At 39.3% G+C, this 18,833-nt stretch overlaps 1 protein-coding gene across 1 annotated transcript in view; it reads right to left on the bottom strand.

Moving 5' to 3' along the window:
- SPAG17 (sperm associated antigen 17) overlaps positions 1–18,833 on the bottom strand; it is a 224,761-nt gene that overhangs the window by 125,076 nt on the left and 80,852 nt on the right. Inside the window, exons 7-12 of the mRNA XM_029945849.1 lie at positions 18,222–18,403; positions 14,109–14,270; positions 12,946–13,018; positions 12,617–12,729; positions 980–1,117; positions 527–640 (exon numbers count right to left, since the gene is read on the bottom strand). Of these exons, the coding sequence (XP_029801709.1) occupies positions 527–640; positions 980–1,117; positions 12,617–12,729; positions 12,946–13,018; positions 14,109–14,270; positions 18,222–18,403 (782 nt within the window). The remainder of the gene's footprint in view (positions 1–526; positions 641–979; positions 1,118–12,616; positions 12,730–12,945; positions 13,019–14,108; positions 14,271–18,221; positions 18,404–18,833) is intronic.

Here is an 18,833-nt window from a genome sequence, read left to right as displayed (position 1 = left end):
TCCCTTCTGGGATTCTTCTTTGGCCTTCGCTAGTTTTGCACATTAGTGAGATATTTAAAGCCAATGACTATAAGTTTTTAATGTGAATTTGGTGCACCCAAAACAATTTTTTTTAAAGGTTACGTATTTGAGAGAGAGACTGAGTGCACATAGGGCAGGGGCAAAAAGAGAGAGGGAAAGAGAGAATCCCAAGCAGGCTCTGCACAGTCAGCAGATCCTGAGGCAGGGCTCTAACTATGAACCGCGAGATCATGACCCAAGCCAAAGTCAGACACTTAACTGACTAAGCCATCCTGGTGCCTGGTGCACTCATCATCAATTCAATGGTTAATCGGGCCTTTATAAATAGGCAAGTTTTCTTTGCTCCCTTCTGTGTCTCTATTTTCTGAGGTCTCCCATTGTAAGCACTTTGAATGTTACTTTTAATTAGCATTGGTGACACCATTGAATTGCAATTTCTTCAACTGAATAATTACTAATGGGCTTTCTTGCACTACTTCTCCTCAGGGTAATACAGTTTTATTACCTTCAGTGAGTATTTCTTGTGGGCATGTGCATCATGATAGTTCAAGATGAGAGGGCCTTTGGGCATTGCTCTGCTTTCATTTTCTTCTTCAAATAAGAAAGTTTCATGGAGATTCTATTCAAATGGAAATACACTGACTTAAAAAGAGAATGCATACTTTAAAAAAAGTTTTTGGTTACATTTATTTATTTTTAAGAGACAGAGAGAAAAAGAGCACAAGTGGGGGAGGGGCAGAAAGAGAGAGAGAGGGAGAGAGGGAGACACAGAGTCTGAAGCAGGCTCCAGGCTCTGAGCTGTCAGCACAGAGCCCGGTGCCGGGTTCAAACCCACAAACCCGTGAGATCATGACCTGAGCTGAAGTTGGCACTTAACCGACTGAGCCACCCAGGCATCCCTGAAAATCCATACTTTTTCAAAGCATGCAAACTCTTTGGAAAGCTCATGCCATCTGACCTTTTTCTCCTTCTCTGTGAGACAGAGGGAGGGCAGGATGGACACAATATGAGCTGCGATTCTGTGGTCCAAGCCATCTGCTCTGGGAGGCGGCTGCACCAGACTGGGCGGGACGAGGTCTTTTTCAGTTGCCACGACCTGTTAAAATGAACAGGTGGAAGGATTTGGTTTAAGGGTCAGTTCTTTACTGATACAGTAACAACAAGGCGGTTTCCACCATAATGTACAGCAACAACACAAAGTGGCAGTGTAATCAGCAGTGATTACCAAAACGAAAGGGAACATGATTTTAATCCAGGCACTAAAGTAGATACAATTTTAATGTCTGCATTAAAATAGATAACACTAAACACAAATGGTAAAGAGGAAAATTTACTAAGACAGAAACCAAAATAACAATATGAGAATTTTTTTTTAATAATTTGCTCTTTCTCTGAAAGCACTCAAAACTGCTCACATACCCTTTGGATTCAAGGGTGTTGAGTATTTACTGAGTGCCTATGATGTGCCAAGCACTGTATGGGGCAGCTTCTCATGCATTATCTCATTTAAGCATGACAGCAACATTGTAGAGTAGGTATTATCTTAATTTTATAGAGGAAGGGCTAGGGTGAGTAAGTTAGTGATTGGTGCAAGCCCAAGGCTACTGACTGGGAGGAACTGGGTTCAAGTCAAGTCATGCTTCCTTCTTCAAGATAATGATGGATGGTGAGATCAGTCAAGGGTAATAGTCCCCTTTATATGGGGAAATCTAGAAAGATTAAATGGTTTGTTCACTTTTACACAGTAAACACAAGGACTTGAAATGTAATCAAGGTAGGCACCTAAATTACAGCTTTTGTTGTCACCTTAAATCCTGCAATCATCCTCTGTGATTTCACATCCTTTTACACAGTTTCCCAACTTTGGAACTTAAGACGTTTTGAATTCGACAGTTACTTGTCGTGGGTTCTGTTCTGTGCAATGGAGAACGTTCAGTGGTATCCCTGGCCGCTACGCATTTGATGCCAGTAGCGTCCCCCTAATTGGGACAACCAAAATATCTCCAGACACAAATGTCCCCTAGGAGGCAAAATCAGCTGCTGCTGAAAACCACTGCTATAGATGAGTAACAAAATAGCCTCATATCCATCACCTTTGTCAACTCCTTACTTTTAAAAGAGCCACTCATGTTTCCACTTTCTATCTTCGATTGTCTCTCGCATCCACTCCAATCACAAAAGACCACTCAAAACCATTCTACCTCTGAAATGTCAAACTCTAATATTCTGTCTTGGGAAATTCTATCTCACTCCTCTTATGTTTCAACTTTCCCCACCCCATTATTAGTACTTTTTCAATCAACATGTATTCTGATTGGGTCCCTTCATGTATGAGGCACTGAGGTCCTCAGTTGGTGCCTGAAATCTAGCAGGTGGTTAATACACGTCTGTTGCTTTGGGCTGAGAAAGACGAAGATAAATAAAATGACTGAAAGATCTAGAGAGCTTTGCAGCTTTCACAAACGTTCCAGAAACGTTCTGGGGTAATGAAAGACAACTGTGAGTGTGCTTATCTAAGCAGTCAACATACATAAAAACGTATACAGGAGGTAAAAGTTGATGGACTCTAAAAGGGACTTTAAAATAAACATTTGAATATTCAGAAGGATAAAGGAATGTGTTACATCTGTGTACAGAGGACAACAACAAGCAGTTGTAAAAATAAATTGGAGAGTTTGTCAATTAAAAACATTTACTGTTGAGGAAAAACTTCAATAGTAGACTGGACTCCATTGAAGAATGAATTAGTTGGAAGTGAAGCTGGCATTCCCCAAAAGATAAAACTGATAGAAAATGAAAAAAACAGGAAGAAAAATCAGAAGTTCCAACATCCATCTAACAAATGGATAGATTAATAGAAAAAATAGTATTTGAGGATACGTGTATTTACTTATTTAACGTTTTTCTTTCAGGGGGGGGTCGAATGGCAGAGAGAGGGAGACTGAGAATCCCAAGCAGGATCTGTGTCATTAGCATAGAGCCTAATGCAGGGCTCTATCTCACGATGGTGAGATAATGACCTGAGCCAAATCCAGGGTCGGACACTCAAGCAACTGAGCCACTCAGACACGCCAAGGATATGTTTAAGTCAGCGAATATATATTCAGTGTTTGCAATGGGTTAGGCATGGTTATTTTGTGGTGGGAATATGGTGGTGAACAAGGTTAGAGTTAGGTTCCTGGTTGCATGGAGCTTATATTCTAGTGAGGGGAGGAAGGTAAGACACAAAGAAAATAAGTTATTTTAAGAAGAGCAGTTGTTGATAAGAAGATTACACAAAGTGATATGGTAACAAGCACTCTGTGTTGTCAGGGGATTCCTTTAGATCAGATGGTGGGAGAAAGACTATGGAATGCCATTTCCACCGGGGAATGACAGACAAGGAATATCCACCTGGCAGACATGTGGGTGCAACAGTATCTAGGAAGAGGAGTTGGAGTAAAAAGCTAAGGTGGAATTAAATACATATTTGAGGAAAACCCAGAAGACCTATATGGATGACAAGGGTGTGTGTGTGTGTGTGTGTGTGTGTGTGTGTGTGTGTAGTTTTGGGGGGCCAGAGATGAGATGACAGATCAACCCATGACCATATTTTTAGGGCCTTTATGGGCTAGTGTAAGAAATTTTTAGAATATTCAGAAGGTAAGAGGAAACTGCATTATAATCCTTTAGATCATTAATGACAATGATAAAACAAACAAAGCCATACCTGGACATAGTCTTGTGTTATGAATTATAAGGAGAAAACTCTAATAGCTGCCAGAAAAAAAAAATACCTACAAAGAAAAAAGTATCTGATTGACATCACATTTATGAGCAACATTAGGAGGAAGAAGACAACAAAGTGAACCCATCCAAGTACTTCTCCACTCAGATTAACTGGGTTTAAAACTAATTTCTGACACTTACCACTGGACAAGTTACTTAACCTAATTATGCCTCAGTTTCCTTATCTGTAAAATGGGGAACAAAAATAGTTTCTGCTTTATAAGGTTGTTTTAAGGATTAAATGAATTAAGTTATAAAAACTCTTCAAACACATATAGAAGAGAATTGACTACATATATCAGATCACACAAAAAGCCCAGGAAATTAAAAAATATTTTTTAACATGAGGACCAGGTTTACTGACCATAACGCAATAAAATTAGGAACTGACAGTAAACAATGGAAATTAAAAGATTTAGAACTGAATAAATTGAAATACTCAAAAGAAAATGTGTAACCTTAAGTAAAGCAAAAAGCCTAAAAATAAATGAAGTAAGCTTTCAATTTAAATGAAATACAAAATAAACTCAAAGAAAGTAGAAGGAATTTAATAAGGTTAAATGAAGAACTTAATTAAACAAAAAGCAGAAAGGAGTTGGTCAATGAAACAAAATGCTAGTTCTTTGAAAAGACCAATACAATAAATATACCACTGACAACTATGATCAAGAAAGAGACAGGGGATCAAGAAAAGGAACATAACCAGATGCAAAGGAAATTTTAAAACACACAGAGAATAAAGAACTTTATATGATGTTAAAGATGCAAATAAAATGGAGATGTTTATTTAAAAATACTAATGATTAAAATTGGCCTCAAAAAGAGAAAAACCTGATTAAACCTACAAGTATAAAAGAAAATGTAAGGATAAAGACCATTGACGACCTGTGTACTTCCTCTTTCTCATCCATTAAAATGATACCAGACACAGGAGGGAGGGGCCAAGATGGCAGAGCAGCCTGGAAGTTTTTTGCTTCTCTCCTCCCTGAAATACAGCCAGATCAACCCTAAACCATCCTGCACATCTAGAACACTGATCTGAGGATTTGCACAACAATCTGCATAACCTGAACCAGAGAACTTGGCAGGTATGCAGTGCGGAGAGGTGAACTGGAGGAGAGAGAAGCTGCGGGGGGAAGGGAGCTGTTTTTGCTTGTGGAGAGAGGACGGAGAGAGCAGGGAGAGTATAGGAAAAGTACTCCCCTCAAAAGCAGCTGGAGAGAAAGGGAAAGAGTGGAAACACCCATAAGGGACTTAATAAAACAGAGAGAAAGGAGAAAGGAGAAAGTTTCAATATCATTAAGACTCAATAAACAGCGGAGTGCAGAGTCTGAAACTCCACAGGAGGATACTTGGTGGAGCTCTGGTGGCAAGGGAGAAGGTCCCAGGGGTCCTTGGTGGTATCCCTGCTGAGAGGACATTTGGTAGAGGTGGTGTAGCTTTCCCACAAGGCAAAGGTCCCAGTGGGACCTGGAGAACAGTCATGTTTGCTAATGTTGGGACAAGGACATTAAGGGGCAGTGAAGCCTGGCACCAGGTGTGTGTTGTGACTTAGCATAATCCCTGAAACACTACTGCTACATGATTACATGAACTTTTTCTGGGGCAGGGTGGCACCCAGCCACAGTCTCTGGGCATCTACGGTGGTGTCATTGCAGGAACATTCCTGGGGGCAGCAGGCCGACACCTTGCTGTTGCTTGGCAATACCCTCCCCCAGGGGGGCAGAGTGCATCAAAGCTGCAGGGCCCTCAGAAGTGAGGGGTTTGGAAACAGCCACATCTGAGAAAAAACTTGGGAGAGAGGTACTACCTGGTAGCAGCACTGATAGCTTGGTCATGGATGGTGTAGAAGTGGGGAGTGGGCAGAAACCAAAGACAAAGGAGGGGTGCTTGATTGCCAGTGGGTGAGAGCACATAGTTCTGATACTAGAGACTGGGTAGTTTGGGTGACTCCATTTTCACCCCTACCACATATGCACATACACCATGCTTGCACACAACATTCCACCCCAGTAAGTTAAGCAGCGCCATCCAGTGGAGAATGGAGCCTTTATGCCAAGCCCCGTCCAACTGTGTCAAGTGCACTTCTGAGAAACACAAGTCTCTCTGCCTGCTTAGTTTATAGACTATAAAGTATTTCATAGTTTGACTTTTAGGGGAAAATGGATATAATTTCAATTGTATTTCATTCTGTTCACTGGTCCATCCATTAAAAAATTTTTTCTCTTTTCTTTTTTTTTAAATTTTTATTTCTTTTATTTATTTTTGAGAGACGGAGAGAGACAGTGTGAGCAGGAGAGGGTCAGTGAGAGAGGGAGATACAGAATCCAAAGCAGGCTCCAGGCTCTGAGATAGCTGTCAGCAGAGCCCGATGCGGAGCTCCAACCCACAAACCATGAGATCATGACCTGAGCTGAAGCTGGACGCTTAACCGACTGAGCCACCCAGGAGCCCCTCTTTTCTTATTCTTGAAAACAGAAAGATAAAAAATTATTTTTATTTTCTGTATTTATAAAAAAGATTTTTCTTTAATTTTCTTCTACTATATTTTTTATTTTTTGGTAATTTTTCAAAATTATAATTTACTTTCATCATTTAATTTTATTCTATTTTATTGTACTCATTCTTATAAATGTTCAAATATTTTCCATTTCCTCCTTTTCTTTTTTTTCCCTTTTTCCTCTATTCTATCCAGCTTTTTCAACAACCAGACTGAAACACACCTAGGATCTAGCATCCTTTGATTTTTTTTGTTTTTAATTTTTATTTTTTAATAAAATAAATTCTTTAAATATTAAAAATAATTTAATAAAATAATTCTTTTGCTTCCTCCAAAATGATGAAACAAAAAATTCAGCCCCCCAAAAAGAACAAGAAGAAATGACAGCCAGGGACTTATCACAGATACAAACAAGATGTCTGAACCAGAACTTAGAATCATGATAATAAGAATATTATCTGGAGTTGAAAAAAGCATAGAATCTCTTTTGGTGGAGATAAAAGAAGTAAAATCTAGTCAGGACATAATTAAAAATGCTATAAATAAGATGCAATCTCAATTGGATGCCACGGCAGCAAGGATGGGTGAAGCAGAGCAGTGAATCAGCGATATAGAGGACAAACTTACGGAGAATAATGAAGCAGAAAAAAAAGAGGGACACTAAGGCAAAAGAGCACAATATAAGAATTATAGAACTCAGTGACTCATTAAAAAAGAATAACATCCAAATCACAGGGCTCTCAGAAGATGAAGGAGAGAAAAAGGAGTGGAGGTTTATGTGAGCAAATCATAGTAGAAAACTCCTAACCTGGGGAAAGACATAGATATAAAAATCCAGGGAGCACAGAGAATTCCCATTAGATTCAACAAAAACCGACCGTCAACAAGGCATATCATAGTCAAATTCATGAAACAGACAAGGAAGGAATCATGAAAGCAGCAAGGAAAAAAAAGTCCTTACCTATAAGGGAAGACAGATCAGGTTCTCAGCAGACCTATCCACAGAAACTTGGCAGGCCAGAAAGGAGTGGCAGAATATATTCAATGTGCTGAATTGGAAAAACATGCAGCCAAGAATTCTTCATCCAGCATGGCTTCACTCAAAATAGAAGGAGAGATTAAAAAGTTTCTGAGACAAACAAAAGCTAAAGGAGTCTGTGATCACTAAACCAGTCCTGCAAAAAATTTTAAGGGGCACTTTCTGAGGGAAAAGAACCCAAAAGCTACAAAGATTAGCCAGAGAACACCACCAGAAACTCCAACTCTACAGGCAACACAATGGCAATAAATTCATATCTTTCAGTACTCACTCTAAATGTCAATGGACTAAATGCTCCAATCAAAAGACATAGGGTGACAGAATGGATAAGAAAACAAGATCCATCTATATGCTGTTATGAAAGACCCACTTTAGACCTATAAACCTTCAAATTGAAAGTAAGGGATGGAGAACAATCTATCATGCAAATGGTCACCAAACGAAAGCCAGAGTAGCCAAATGCATAACAGACCATCTAGATTTTTAAAATTAAAAAAAAAATTTTAATGTTTTTTATTTATTTTTGAGAGACAGAGAAAGACAATGTGAGCAGGAGAGGGTCAGAGAGAGAGGGAGACACAGAATCCAAAGCAGGATCCAGGCTCTGAGTTATCTGTCAGCACAGAGCCCAATGTGGGGCTAGAACCCATGAACCGTGAGATCATGACCTGAGCCAAAGCTGAATGCTTAACAACTGAGCCACTCAGGCGCCCTAGATTTTAAAATAAAGACTGTAACAAGAGATTAAGAAGGGCATTATATCATAATTAAGGGGTACATCCACCCAGAAAACTGAACAATTGTAAACATTTATGCCCCCAACATTGAACACCCAAATATATAACTCAATTAATCACAAATATACAGGAACTCATTGATAATAATACCATAATAGTAGGAGACTTCAACACCCCACCTACAGAAATGGATGGATCATCTAAACAGAAAATCAACAAGAAAACAATGGCTTTGAATGACACACTGGATTAGATAGACTTAACAGATGTATTCAGAGCATTTCATCCTAAAGCAGCAGAATACACATTCTTCTTGAGTGCACATGGACATTTTCCAGATTAGAACACATAGTGGGATACAAGTAAGCCCTCAGAAAGTACAAAAAGATCGGGATCATATTCTGAATATTTTCAGACCACATCACTACAAAACTCAAAATCAACCACAAGAAAAAAATTGGAAAGACAACAAATATTTGGAGACTAAAGAACATCCTACTAAAAAATGAATGGGCTAACCACGAAATTAAAGAGGGGACTTAAAAGTTCATGAAGCCAATGAAAATGATAACACCACAGTCCAAAACTTCTGGGACACAGCAAAGGTCATCATAAGAGGGAAGTATATAGAAATCCAGGCCTTCCTAAAGAAGGAAGAAAGGTCTCAGACACTCAACCTAAAGAGCTAGAAAAAGAACAGCAAATAAAAAACAAAACCAGCAGAAGACAGGAAATAATAAATATTAGAGCAGGATTTAATGTTTTCTAAATAAGTTTTTAAAACCCCAGTAGAATAGATCAATGAAAACAGGAGCCAGGTTTTTGAAAGAATTAGCAAAATTGATAACCCCCTGGCCAGTATAATCAGAAAAAAAAAAAAAAAGGAAAGGACCCAAATAAATAAAATCAAGAATGAAAGAGAAGAGATTATAAATAATACCACAGAAATATAAACAACAGTAAGAGATTAGGAACAATTTTATGCCAATAAATTAGCCAATCTGGAAGAAATGGACAAATTCCTAGAAACAAAAACCACCATAACTGAAATAAGAAGAAATAGAAAATTTGAAAGTCCCATAGCCAGTAAAGAAATTGAGTTAGTAATCAAAAATCTCCCCTCAAAATCAAGAGTCCAGGGCCAGATGGCTTTCCAGGGGAATTCTACCAAAAATTTTGTTAAATGTTTATAACATAAAGAAAAGTTAACACCAATTCTTTTGAAGCTGTTCCAAAAAAATAGAAATGGAAGGAAAAGTTCCAAACTCATTTTGTGAAGCCAGCATTACCTTGGTTCCAAAACCAGACAAAGACCCCACTAAATGACCCCACAGCCCAATTTCCCTGGTGAACATGGATGCAAAAATCCTCAATAAGATACTAGCCAACTGGTGGGGCACCTGGATGGCTCAGTCAGTTAAGCGTCCAACTTCAGCTCAGGTCATGATCTCACAGTTTGTGGGTTTGAGCCCCACCTTGGGTTCTGTGCTGACAGCTCAGCGCCTGGAGCCTGCTTCAGATTATGGGTCTCCCTCTCTATCTACCCCTCCCCCATTCATTTTCTGTTTCTCTCTATCTCAATAATAAATAAAAATATTTTAAAAAAGCAAGATACTAACCAACCGGATCCAACAATACATTAAAAGAACTATTCACCAGGACCAAGTGGGATTTATATCTGGGATACAGGATTGGCTCCATATCTGCAAGACAACTGATGTGGTATATCGCATCAATAAGAGAAAGGACAAGAACCACATGATCCTCTCAATAGATGCAGAGAAAGCATTTTACAAAATACAGCATCCTTTCTTGGTAAAACCCTCAAGAAAGTAGGGATTGCAGGATCATACCTCAAGATAATAAGAGCCATATATGAAAGACCCACTGCTAATATCATCTTCAATGGGGAAAAACTGAGACCTTTCCTCCTAAGGTCAGGAACATGACAGGGATGTCCACTCTCACAACTGTTATTCAGCATAGTATTGGAAGTCCTAGCCTCAGCAATCAGACAACACAAAGGAATAAAAGTCATCCAAATCAGCAAGGAGGAAGTCAAACTTTCACTTTTTGCAAATGATGTGATACTCTATATGGAAAACCCAAAAGATTCCACCAAAAAAACTTCTAGAACTAATCCATGAATTCAGCAAAGTCACAGAATATAAAATCAATCCACAGAAATTGGTTGCATTTCTATATACCAAGAATGAAGCAACAGAAAGAGAAGTCAAGGAATCAATCCCATTTACAATTGCATCAAAACCCATAAAATACCTAGGAATAAACTTAACCAAAGAGGTGAAAAATCTATTCACAGAAAACTATAGAAAGCTTATGAAAGAAATTAAAGAAGACATACACAAAAAATGGAAAAATATTCCATGCTCATGGGTTGGAAGAACAAATATTGTTAAAATGCCAATACTACCCAAAGCAATCTACATATTCAAAATTATCCCTATCAAAATAACACCAGCATTCTTTACAGAGATAGAACAAACAATCCTAAAATTTGTACAGAACCAGAAAAGACCTTGAATAGCACAAGCAATCCTGAAAAAGAAAACCAAAGCTGGAGGCATCACAATCCTGGACTTCAAGATATACTACAAAACTTTACTCATCAAGGCAGTGTGGTACTGGCACAAAAACAAACAGACAAGCAAGAAAACAAACAAACAAACAAACAAACAACCCAGACACTCAGATCAATGGAACAGAAGAGAACCAAGAAATAGAGCCACAAATGTGTGGCTAATTAATCTTTGCCAAAGCAGAAATAAATATCCAATGGAATAAAGACAGTCTCTTCAGCAAATGGTGTTGGAAAAACTGGACAGTGACATGCAGAAAAATGAAATCTTACACTATACACAAAAATAAACTCAAAATGGATGAAAGACCTAAATGTAAGACAGGAAGCCATCAAAATCCTAGAGGAGAATGCAGACAAAAACCTGTTTGACCTCAGCTGCAGCAACTTCTTATTCAACATGACTCTGGAGGCAAGGGAAGCAAAAGCAAAAATGAACTACTGGAGCCTTATCAAGATGAAAACCTTCTGCACAGCGAAGGAAACAATCAGCAAAACTAAAAGGCAACCAACAGAATGGGAGAAAATATTTGCAAATGACATACCAGATAAAGGGTTAGTATCCAAAATCTATAAAGAACTTATCAAACTCAACACCCCTCCCCAAATAATAATCCAGTGAAGAAATGGGCAAAAGACATGAATAGACAATTTTCCTAAGAAGACATCCAGATGGCTAACAGACACATGAAAAAAATGCACAGCATCACGCCTTATCAGAGAAACACAGATTAAAACCACAATGAGGGGCGCCTGGGCGGCTCAGTTGGTTAAGCGTCTGACTCCAGCTCAGGTCATGATCTCGTGCTTCATGGATTAGCACACCATGTCAGGCTCTGTGCTGACAGCTGAGAGCCTGGAGCCTGCCTTAGACTCTGTGTCTCCCTCTCTCTCTGCCCCTCCCTGGTTTATGCACGCGCACTCTCTCTCTCTCAAAAATAAATTAAAAAACAAACAAACATGAGATACCACCTCACAGTCAGAATGGCCAAAGTCAACAACTCAGGCAACAATAGATGTTGGTGAGAATGTGGAGAAAAAGGATCTCTTTTGCAGCCACTCTGGAAAACAGTATGAAGTTTTCTCAAAAAGTTAAAAATAGGATTACCCTACAACTCAGCAATTGCACTACTAGGTATTTATCCAAGGGATACAGGTGTGCTGTTTCAAAGGGACACATGAACCCCAATATTTATAGTATTGCTATTGACAATAGCCAAAGTATGGAAAGAGCCCATTAACAGATGTATGGATAAAGAAGATGTGGTATACAGATACAATGAAGTATTATTCGCCAATCAAAAAAAATGAAATCTTGCCATTTGCAACAATGTGGATGGAACTAATTAGTTAGTCAGAGAAAGAAGAATATCATATGACTTCACTCATATGTGGAATTTAAGATACAAACAGATGAATATAAAGGAGGGGAAGAAAAATAATATAAAAATAGGGAGTGAGAAAAACATGAGACTCTTAAATACAGAGAACAAGCTGTGGGTTGTTGGAGGGATTGTGGGTTGGGGGAGGGGCTAAATGGGTGAGGGGCACTAAGGAACACACTTGTTGGGATGAGCACTGGGTGTTATACATAGAGGATGAATCACGGGAATCTATTCCTGAAATCGTTATTGTACTATATGCTAGGTAACTTGGATGTAAATTGAAAAATAAATAAAAAAATGACACCACACAGATAGTTTCAAGGCTATGTCTGCCAAAACTTCAGGGAATGTTATATAAATTGTTCCAGAGTCTAGCAAAAGAAAGGATATTAAAGCAGATGGTCAAAGCACACTAGTTCCATCTAAAATGTTCTAACCTTTATAAGGAAGAACACATTCAGGTATTATGTGTGTATTTTAAAATTGTTAAAACCCAAAGCAAAGAGAGTTGAAGTGACTGACAAGGTGACTCACCTGGGAAAACCACCTCAGCATATATCCACCTACCTGTTCCAGCATACAGTGCAGTATCAGGGACACAGAGATGAACTCTTCTGGAACTGGATTCAGCAAGTCATTGTAATATCTCATATCTACTTCAGTTGTGAAGATGAAAGCTATACATGAAAATGATGAAAATATACAATATATCATTGCTCAATTAAGATGTGTTCTCCATTTCTTCTATCAACATTTGATTCATAAATTCAAACTATGACCATGCACTCATAAGTGCAGGATGTGTAGTTGGAGGGATGTCTGAAGGCAATATGGAGGCTAGTTGGTATTCCTTAAAGCCCTAGCTCACAATGTTGGTCTTCAGGTTTCATACATGCCTGATGGTGGGGCTTGAGTTTCCTCATACTGTGCTTTCTTCTTGCCAGCAGTTGGAGCAGCAGGTTGTGGAGGCTAAAAGAAGAATTCAAAAGAAACGACTGAGATATTCATATGAGAGATGCTTTCATCAAATGCTGGTGTGATGGGGTCTGATAGGATTCTGAGATTGTATGATTACGTTCAGACCACAAAACCATTGGCTAATATTAGGATCCAGTGAGAGGGCTTTGTCTGAAGAAGTTAATAGTTACTGGACATTTTTCAGTTTTCCCTAACAGAGCCCATTGAGCAATCACCAGGAAAGGGATAGGGAAACATGGCACTGGTCCCTGGATGACTCAGAATCATGCCATCAGTGGTTCCCCATCACCTTCAGGATACAACCCAAACTCTTTAACGCAGCACCAAAGGGCATCTTGCTCCTGTCTCTTTAGTAGAAGTTCGTGGTGTTGTTCTCCATTTTGCACATACTACTTGGGAGCACAGACCTACCCCATGGTCCTGGCTTATGCCTTATGCCCTTCTTTTGTTTGGCCCTATATCTGGGAACATCTTTGCCCCTTCTTGAGAATACCATTCTGTCTCTTCCCCCATCGGGCTTTCCTGGAGACAGTTCATAGGTAGTCTTCACCACATCACTTACCCTCCTGGGTGAGGCTTTCCTGACTCCTCCCTCTCTCCCCGCTGCTTCTCTCAAGATCAAGTTGGGTGCCATGTTTTTAGTGTTTCTACTGCCGCCCCAGCTGACTGTTCTCACAGTACTCATCATGCTATGTTGAAACCACTGTTGATGTGACTACCATCCTCTTTAAAGGTCAGCCTCAATGAGGAAGACAGGATGAGTCTTGTTCATGATTTTAGGTGCTAAATAAACCATGTGATTAATTTATCAATATCCCTCCTTTTTCAAATGTTATTTATTGTGTCAGGGATTGAAAAGTGAGTTCTATCAACGTGGCAGGTAGTTAGGAAGCTTCATAAAGTCCTGACCACATAGGTGCCCTTTAGGCTGTGCTTGGGGAGCTTTCCTGATCCCACCCTTACCTCTTAAATCCCAGAAGGCAGTATTTCCTTTCTACAAGTATTTACTTTTTACATATGTAAAAATTAAGTTGTTCTGTCAATCATTCAGCCCACTGAAGACATTCCAGGATGTGCCTACCTCAGTAACTAACATGGCTTCCAAGATATGCTTCTCGCTAACCACTCGTGGAATATTAATAAGCTGCATGCTTTCCAAGTAGTGTTGGTGCTGCCTCTTCCAATCCAGGGTGTCATACATCAAACAGGCAACATTTTCAAAAATTTCTGTACCCAATTCCAGCTACAGGTGAGAAAATTAATGACAGTTAATTATTAGTTTTATGTTGTTGGAATCAGATGTATGGTTTCTCTCTTAACAGCTACAGTAAGCACATCCCCAAACCACTGGGTAGCAGGCCTTGTGTCTTTATATGTTGATCCCTTCTTGTCCATCTTGCTCACCACAATGTAGAATGTTCACTTTGGAGGGCCTTATGTCTAATACTGTAAGAATCTAATTAATGCTTCAACTCAGTGAAAAACACCCTGTTCATTAGTTTCTGTGACATGGCCTATATTCTGATGTCTCAGTTTCTAAAACATATTAGGTATCTTCAATATCTGTTCTGTGCTACCTTCAGCGTGGGGGAGAAAACCCCTAAGAAATAGATAGTCCACTGTTTCTGTATCTAATACCCATAAGCTTTATTATCTAGCAAGAAAGCAAGTGGTACATCAGAAAACCCTATTATCTGGGCTTTCATTTCCAGAACTGGAAAAGCACTATTATCAGTAGGTGGGCCTGCCTGAAAACAAAGAAGGGTTAAGTGAGCTCATCTTAGCTCTGAGTTACAGAGGTAAGGTAGAATAAGATAACTTCTTGGGGGGCCAATGAATCACAGTCTGGCAGCAGGCCAGAGAAGTGCTGGGTTCTGCCCATCTTCAAGGCAGACCTGCCAGTCTGGGATTCACATGCCTACTCTATGACAGAGCATTCTTCAGTTAAGCTTCAAGCTGCTCTTCTTTGCCTAAATTCTAGCACAGAAACACAGCTTTCACTTGTCTTCATAAGAAATATGGTAAGACTTCTGCCTGATGATCCCTTAGCTTAACTAGTTAATTCATTTTTAAATCAAACAGCAAATCACATGCTAAAAGCCAGAAAATTATTTCAGCAACTGGGTCTTAACTTGAGATGTTGCAGATGTCTTATGTGAGCAGTTAGCACTTCTTGATGGGCATTTAGTTGATGTAAAGCTTTCGTTACCTTGGTTCAGCAGAAATACAGCCTACTTGTTTGCAGACAAAGGTACTAATGCTTTCCTTCTTCCAGAGAGGAAGACTCGTTGGCTAGCTTCTGCTTTGGATATGAGGTCATTACCAGCTTACACATATAGCGGAGTGTGTGACAACATGTATCCATACCATATAGTCAGTCTATTTCTATGAGAAGTAGATTTATTACTTTTAGGTTTCTCAGTTGATCCAAACTTTAATGTGAACGTCGTTCTTCAATATGAAACCGAGTGGCCTTTCTTTTTGAACCCAAACCCCAACTCCATTACCAAACTGTTTTCAAGGCTCTCTTTCCCTCTTATCCTCAATACTGGGTCATTCACCCACAAATGGTACCTTATAGAGGCATGCTTGGACTCTAAAAAAAATACAGTAATTGGACCCAGACCACAGCTCTGGCATGAAGAAGATATTTGATAAATACATGCAAACTGACTGATAGGAGATCAGCTTGTCCAGCTGGGCAGCACAGCCATAAATTGCTCCCTAGACAACTGAATGTTTTCATTCCTAACTGTTACTTTCAAGGCCCGACGAGACATCCTCAGTGCTAACTTTCTAGTTCTGAGGTCTGGAATGTTCTATCATAACTAGTATTTCAACTGAGATGATACTATCTTTTTTAACATTAAAATTTCTGAACTTTAGTTGCTATTTAAATTCTTCTATTCTATGTTTTAAAAAAGTAAAATGGTCAATTCATTTTACTTAATAATGGAGGGATTCAAATCTAATGAACAGAAAATTGTGGACACTGGAGGAGGAAGCAGGGTGTTTGGTCTTTTGAAGCTGTGATTATGTGCTCTAGTGTTTACATCTATGTGCTGAAGATGCAATGGAATGTACTCTACCTTGGGTTCAGTACATTTCAACTCTTTTCAGTCTATGCCTGGAGGGTAAAGAAACCACAAAGAAGAAAGCCCTAACTAGAGCAAGAGTGAAAGATAATGATTTTTGAGGTTGTTTTGGAAGACTCTTTTTACTGCATCCTCTGAATTATGGCTCAGGAATTACATCTCCTACACCTGATTGAACCAAAAATGTACACAAGTTCTTGAGAGGTTGTGCCACCATGATTTGGCCCAAATGACAGGAAAATTGTTTCTCCAGAACATAAATCTGTAGATGTGGGTTTTTGTTAGGCATAGATTTTATGTTCTTAGGAGAAGAGAGAGTCTGGTGGAGAGAGAGAGTAGGAAGCTGGCTTTGAGGAGGGATTTCAGGGATATCTAAGGATATAGCTTCTTCCCCAAACATATCTTATACTTGTTGGGTATAATCTAGAAGTCCCATAAAATAAGAGGGAATAATTATAGTATTACATTACTTGGAATGCCAATATCTCCAGGGTAGAGAAGTATATTGACCAAATCTGGCATGAAACAGTATGGGACAGAGGGCAGTGGGTTCTTTTTCTGAACTCAGGTTTAGGAGGCAGAAGAATGAAAGAAAAAACAGGAAAGTTAGAGATGTCTAGATGAAGGGGTGGAAAGAGGCCACACCAAGGGAGTTTGGTGTAACTGGTTTTGCTTAGAACAACTCTGCCTTCAGCCACAGATTCTCGAAGTTCAGTTTCACCTCCATCTATAGGTCAAGGCTAATATTTATTCTTACAAGGCCTCAGACTTCTGTGTTCTGTTTCTACAATTATGACATTTCGTGCTTTATGTTGATGGTCTTCATCACTCAAGTTGATCTATGCATTGCTACTTATTCAAATCTTGTCCATCCTTCAAGGTTCAGATCTGGGCCTCCCTCCTCCGTGGTTTTTCTTACTTCACCATGTGCACCTCGATGTCAAGACAATACAGCCAGAGACTCTCAGAGTGAGAGCTATTCATGCTCCAAACCATGACCGTGGACAGCCTATTCTTTGACTCAGAAACTGTTCCAAGCTTCAATATTACTTTCCTTCTAGACTGTCAGTTTTCTTTTCGTCAGCTACCCATACTTACTGTGCATGGATTTATTGTGCCCAGCCCATCTACCCTGCTTTTCCCAGCTCCCTTCAGAGCACTCACTCAGTGTGATCACCCCCAAGGATTCTGCTTTCCTGAGGAGTGCAGCTCCCTTTATGCTGAAATAGATCACCCTGCAGGGAATTCAGCACCTCTGGGCCCCTGTTTGTTGGAGCAGGGGGTCAGCCAGAAAGAGACTGGAGAAGTTTTCTGGGACAGGCATGCTTGGATATCTTCTACAACATCCATGAGTAGTTACTCAACTTTCTTTTTTTAAAACACCTTTGTGTATCCAGCCTTTGCTATTTACTTTTTGATGCATCCCATTTCTTCTCTTTCTAAATTAATAGGAAACTTAGAGTATGTTTCACATAACTAAGCACTTGGGTGCATGGCACCTTAAACACTACTTCTCTGTTTCATGGTTTGGGTCATGCCTCTCTGCAAGATCCTCAGTAGCAGGGGCCAGTAAATGCTCTCAGAAAACACCTGTTAATTGTGGGGTGGGTCCAAGTCGTCCTATTAGGATAGACTTTGTTGGCCAAATATACTAAAAATACATTTTTGGCAATAAAATTAAGAGCCTAGAAGAACAAGGTTTTGAATTGATATATTAAAAAAAGAAAGAGAATATAATTTGAAAATTTGTAAAATTTACTATTTTCACAATTAACACATTATATATTAAGACTCTACTGTCAAGAATACTATTGAAGTATGAAACAAAGCCACATGCCACCAAATAAAAGAATTACCTTCCTTCAACTCCATCTCCACCTTATTCTTTGCCATTAATCCGTATACTAAAAGCTAATGGCCCAGGCTATAACCACCACTGGGCAGTCAGTATTTTCACTGTCTTGAAGACAATGGAGTCTAGCACAAAGCCACGTGCATAGGCAATGCTTAGTGAATGTCTGTGGAATGAATGGATGTGATGAACAGAACCACACTACCGCATGGCCAACCCACTCACTCTCACTAATGCATGTACTAACCATCATCTCGCTGTCTGCCCAGTCAGAAGGAAAGTTTTTTGCCTTGACCATGTATTCCAGTCGAGCAACATCAGAGAGATTTGTTTCAGGTTTCTCATTATTCAGGATTGGTTCCAGGTACTTCCAGAAAATTTCAAGTTCTCTTATGGCATTCTCTTTCTTTAGTTTTTCAGCCTCTATGTCTAATCATAGCAACATGTTAACACAACAAGATGAGAATGTTTAATTTTTTTCCACTCTAAGTGGGCACGTTGGGTTATATGCATTGCGAGATGTCTGTGCAGTATCAGAAAAGGCAAATAAACAAACATAATTTTGAGAGGGTTTTGGACTTGTATTATACAGTTATGAAATCAGAGGATTTTACTTCTGAAATTGATATTAAACATGAGCTCATCCTACCCCTTCATTTTATACTTGAGGCTCAGAAACCTTATGGTAAGGTCACACATTTGTGGAGCTAAACATGCTCAAGATTTCCATCACCCTTAGATTGTGTCTGTGTAGGAGCAGTTTTTCTGTCAAATCACTGTTTGACCATCTCAGTGTGTTTGCTTCATAATTGGTTAGAAAACCCGGTGATCCAATCCTCCTTCCCACATGGCTAAAAAT

This window comes from Suricata suricatta, chromosome 8, assembly GCF_006229205.1.
Source record: "Suricata suricatta isolate VVHF042 chromosome 8, meerkat_22Aug2017_6uvM2_HiC, whole genome shotgun sequence".
Taxonomy (NCBI): domain Eukaryota; kingdom Metazoa; phylum Chordata; class Mammalia; order Carnivora; family Herpestidae; genus Suricata; species Suricata suricatta.
This window is presented reverse-complemented; position numbering and strand designations above follow the sequence as displayed.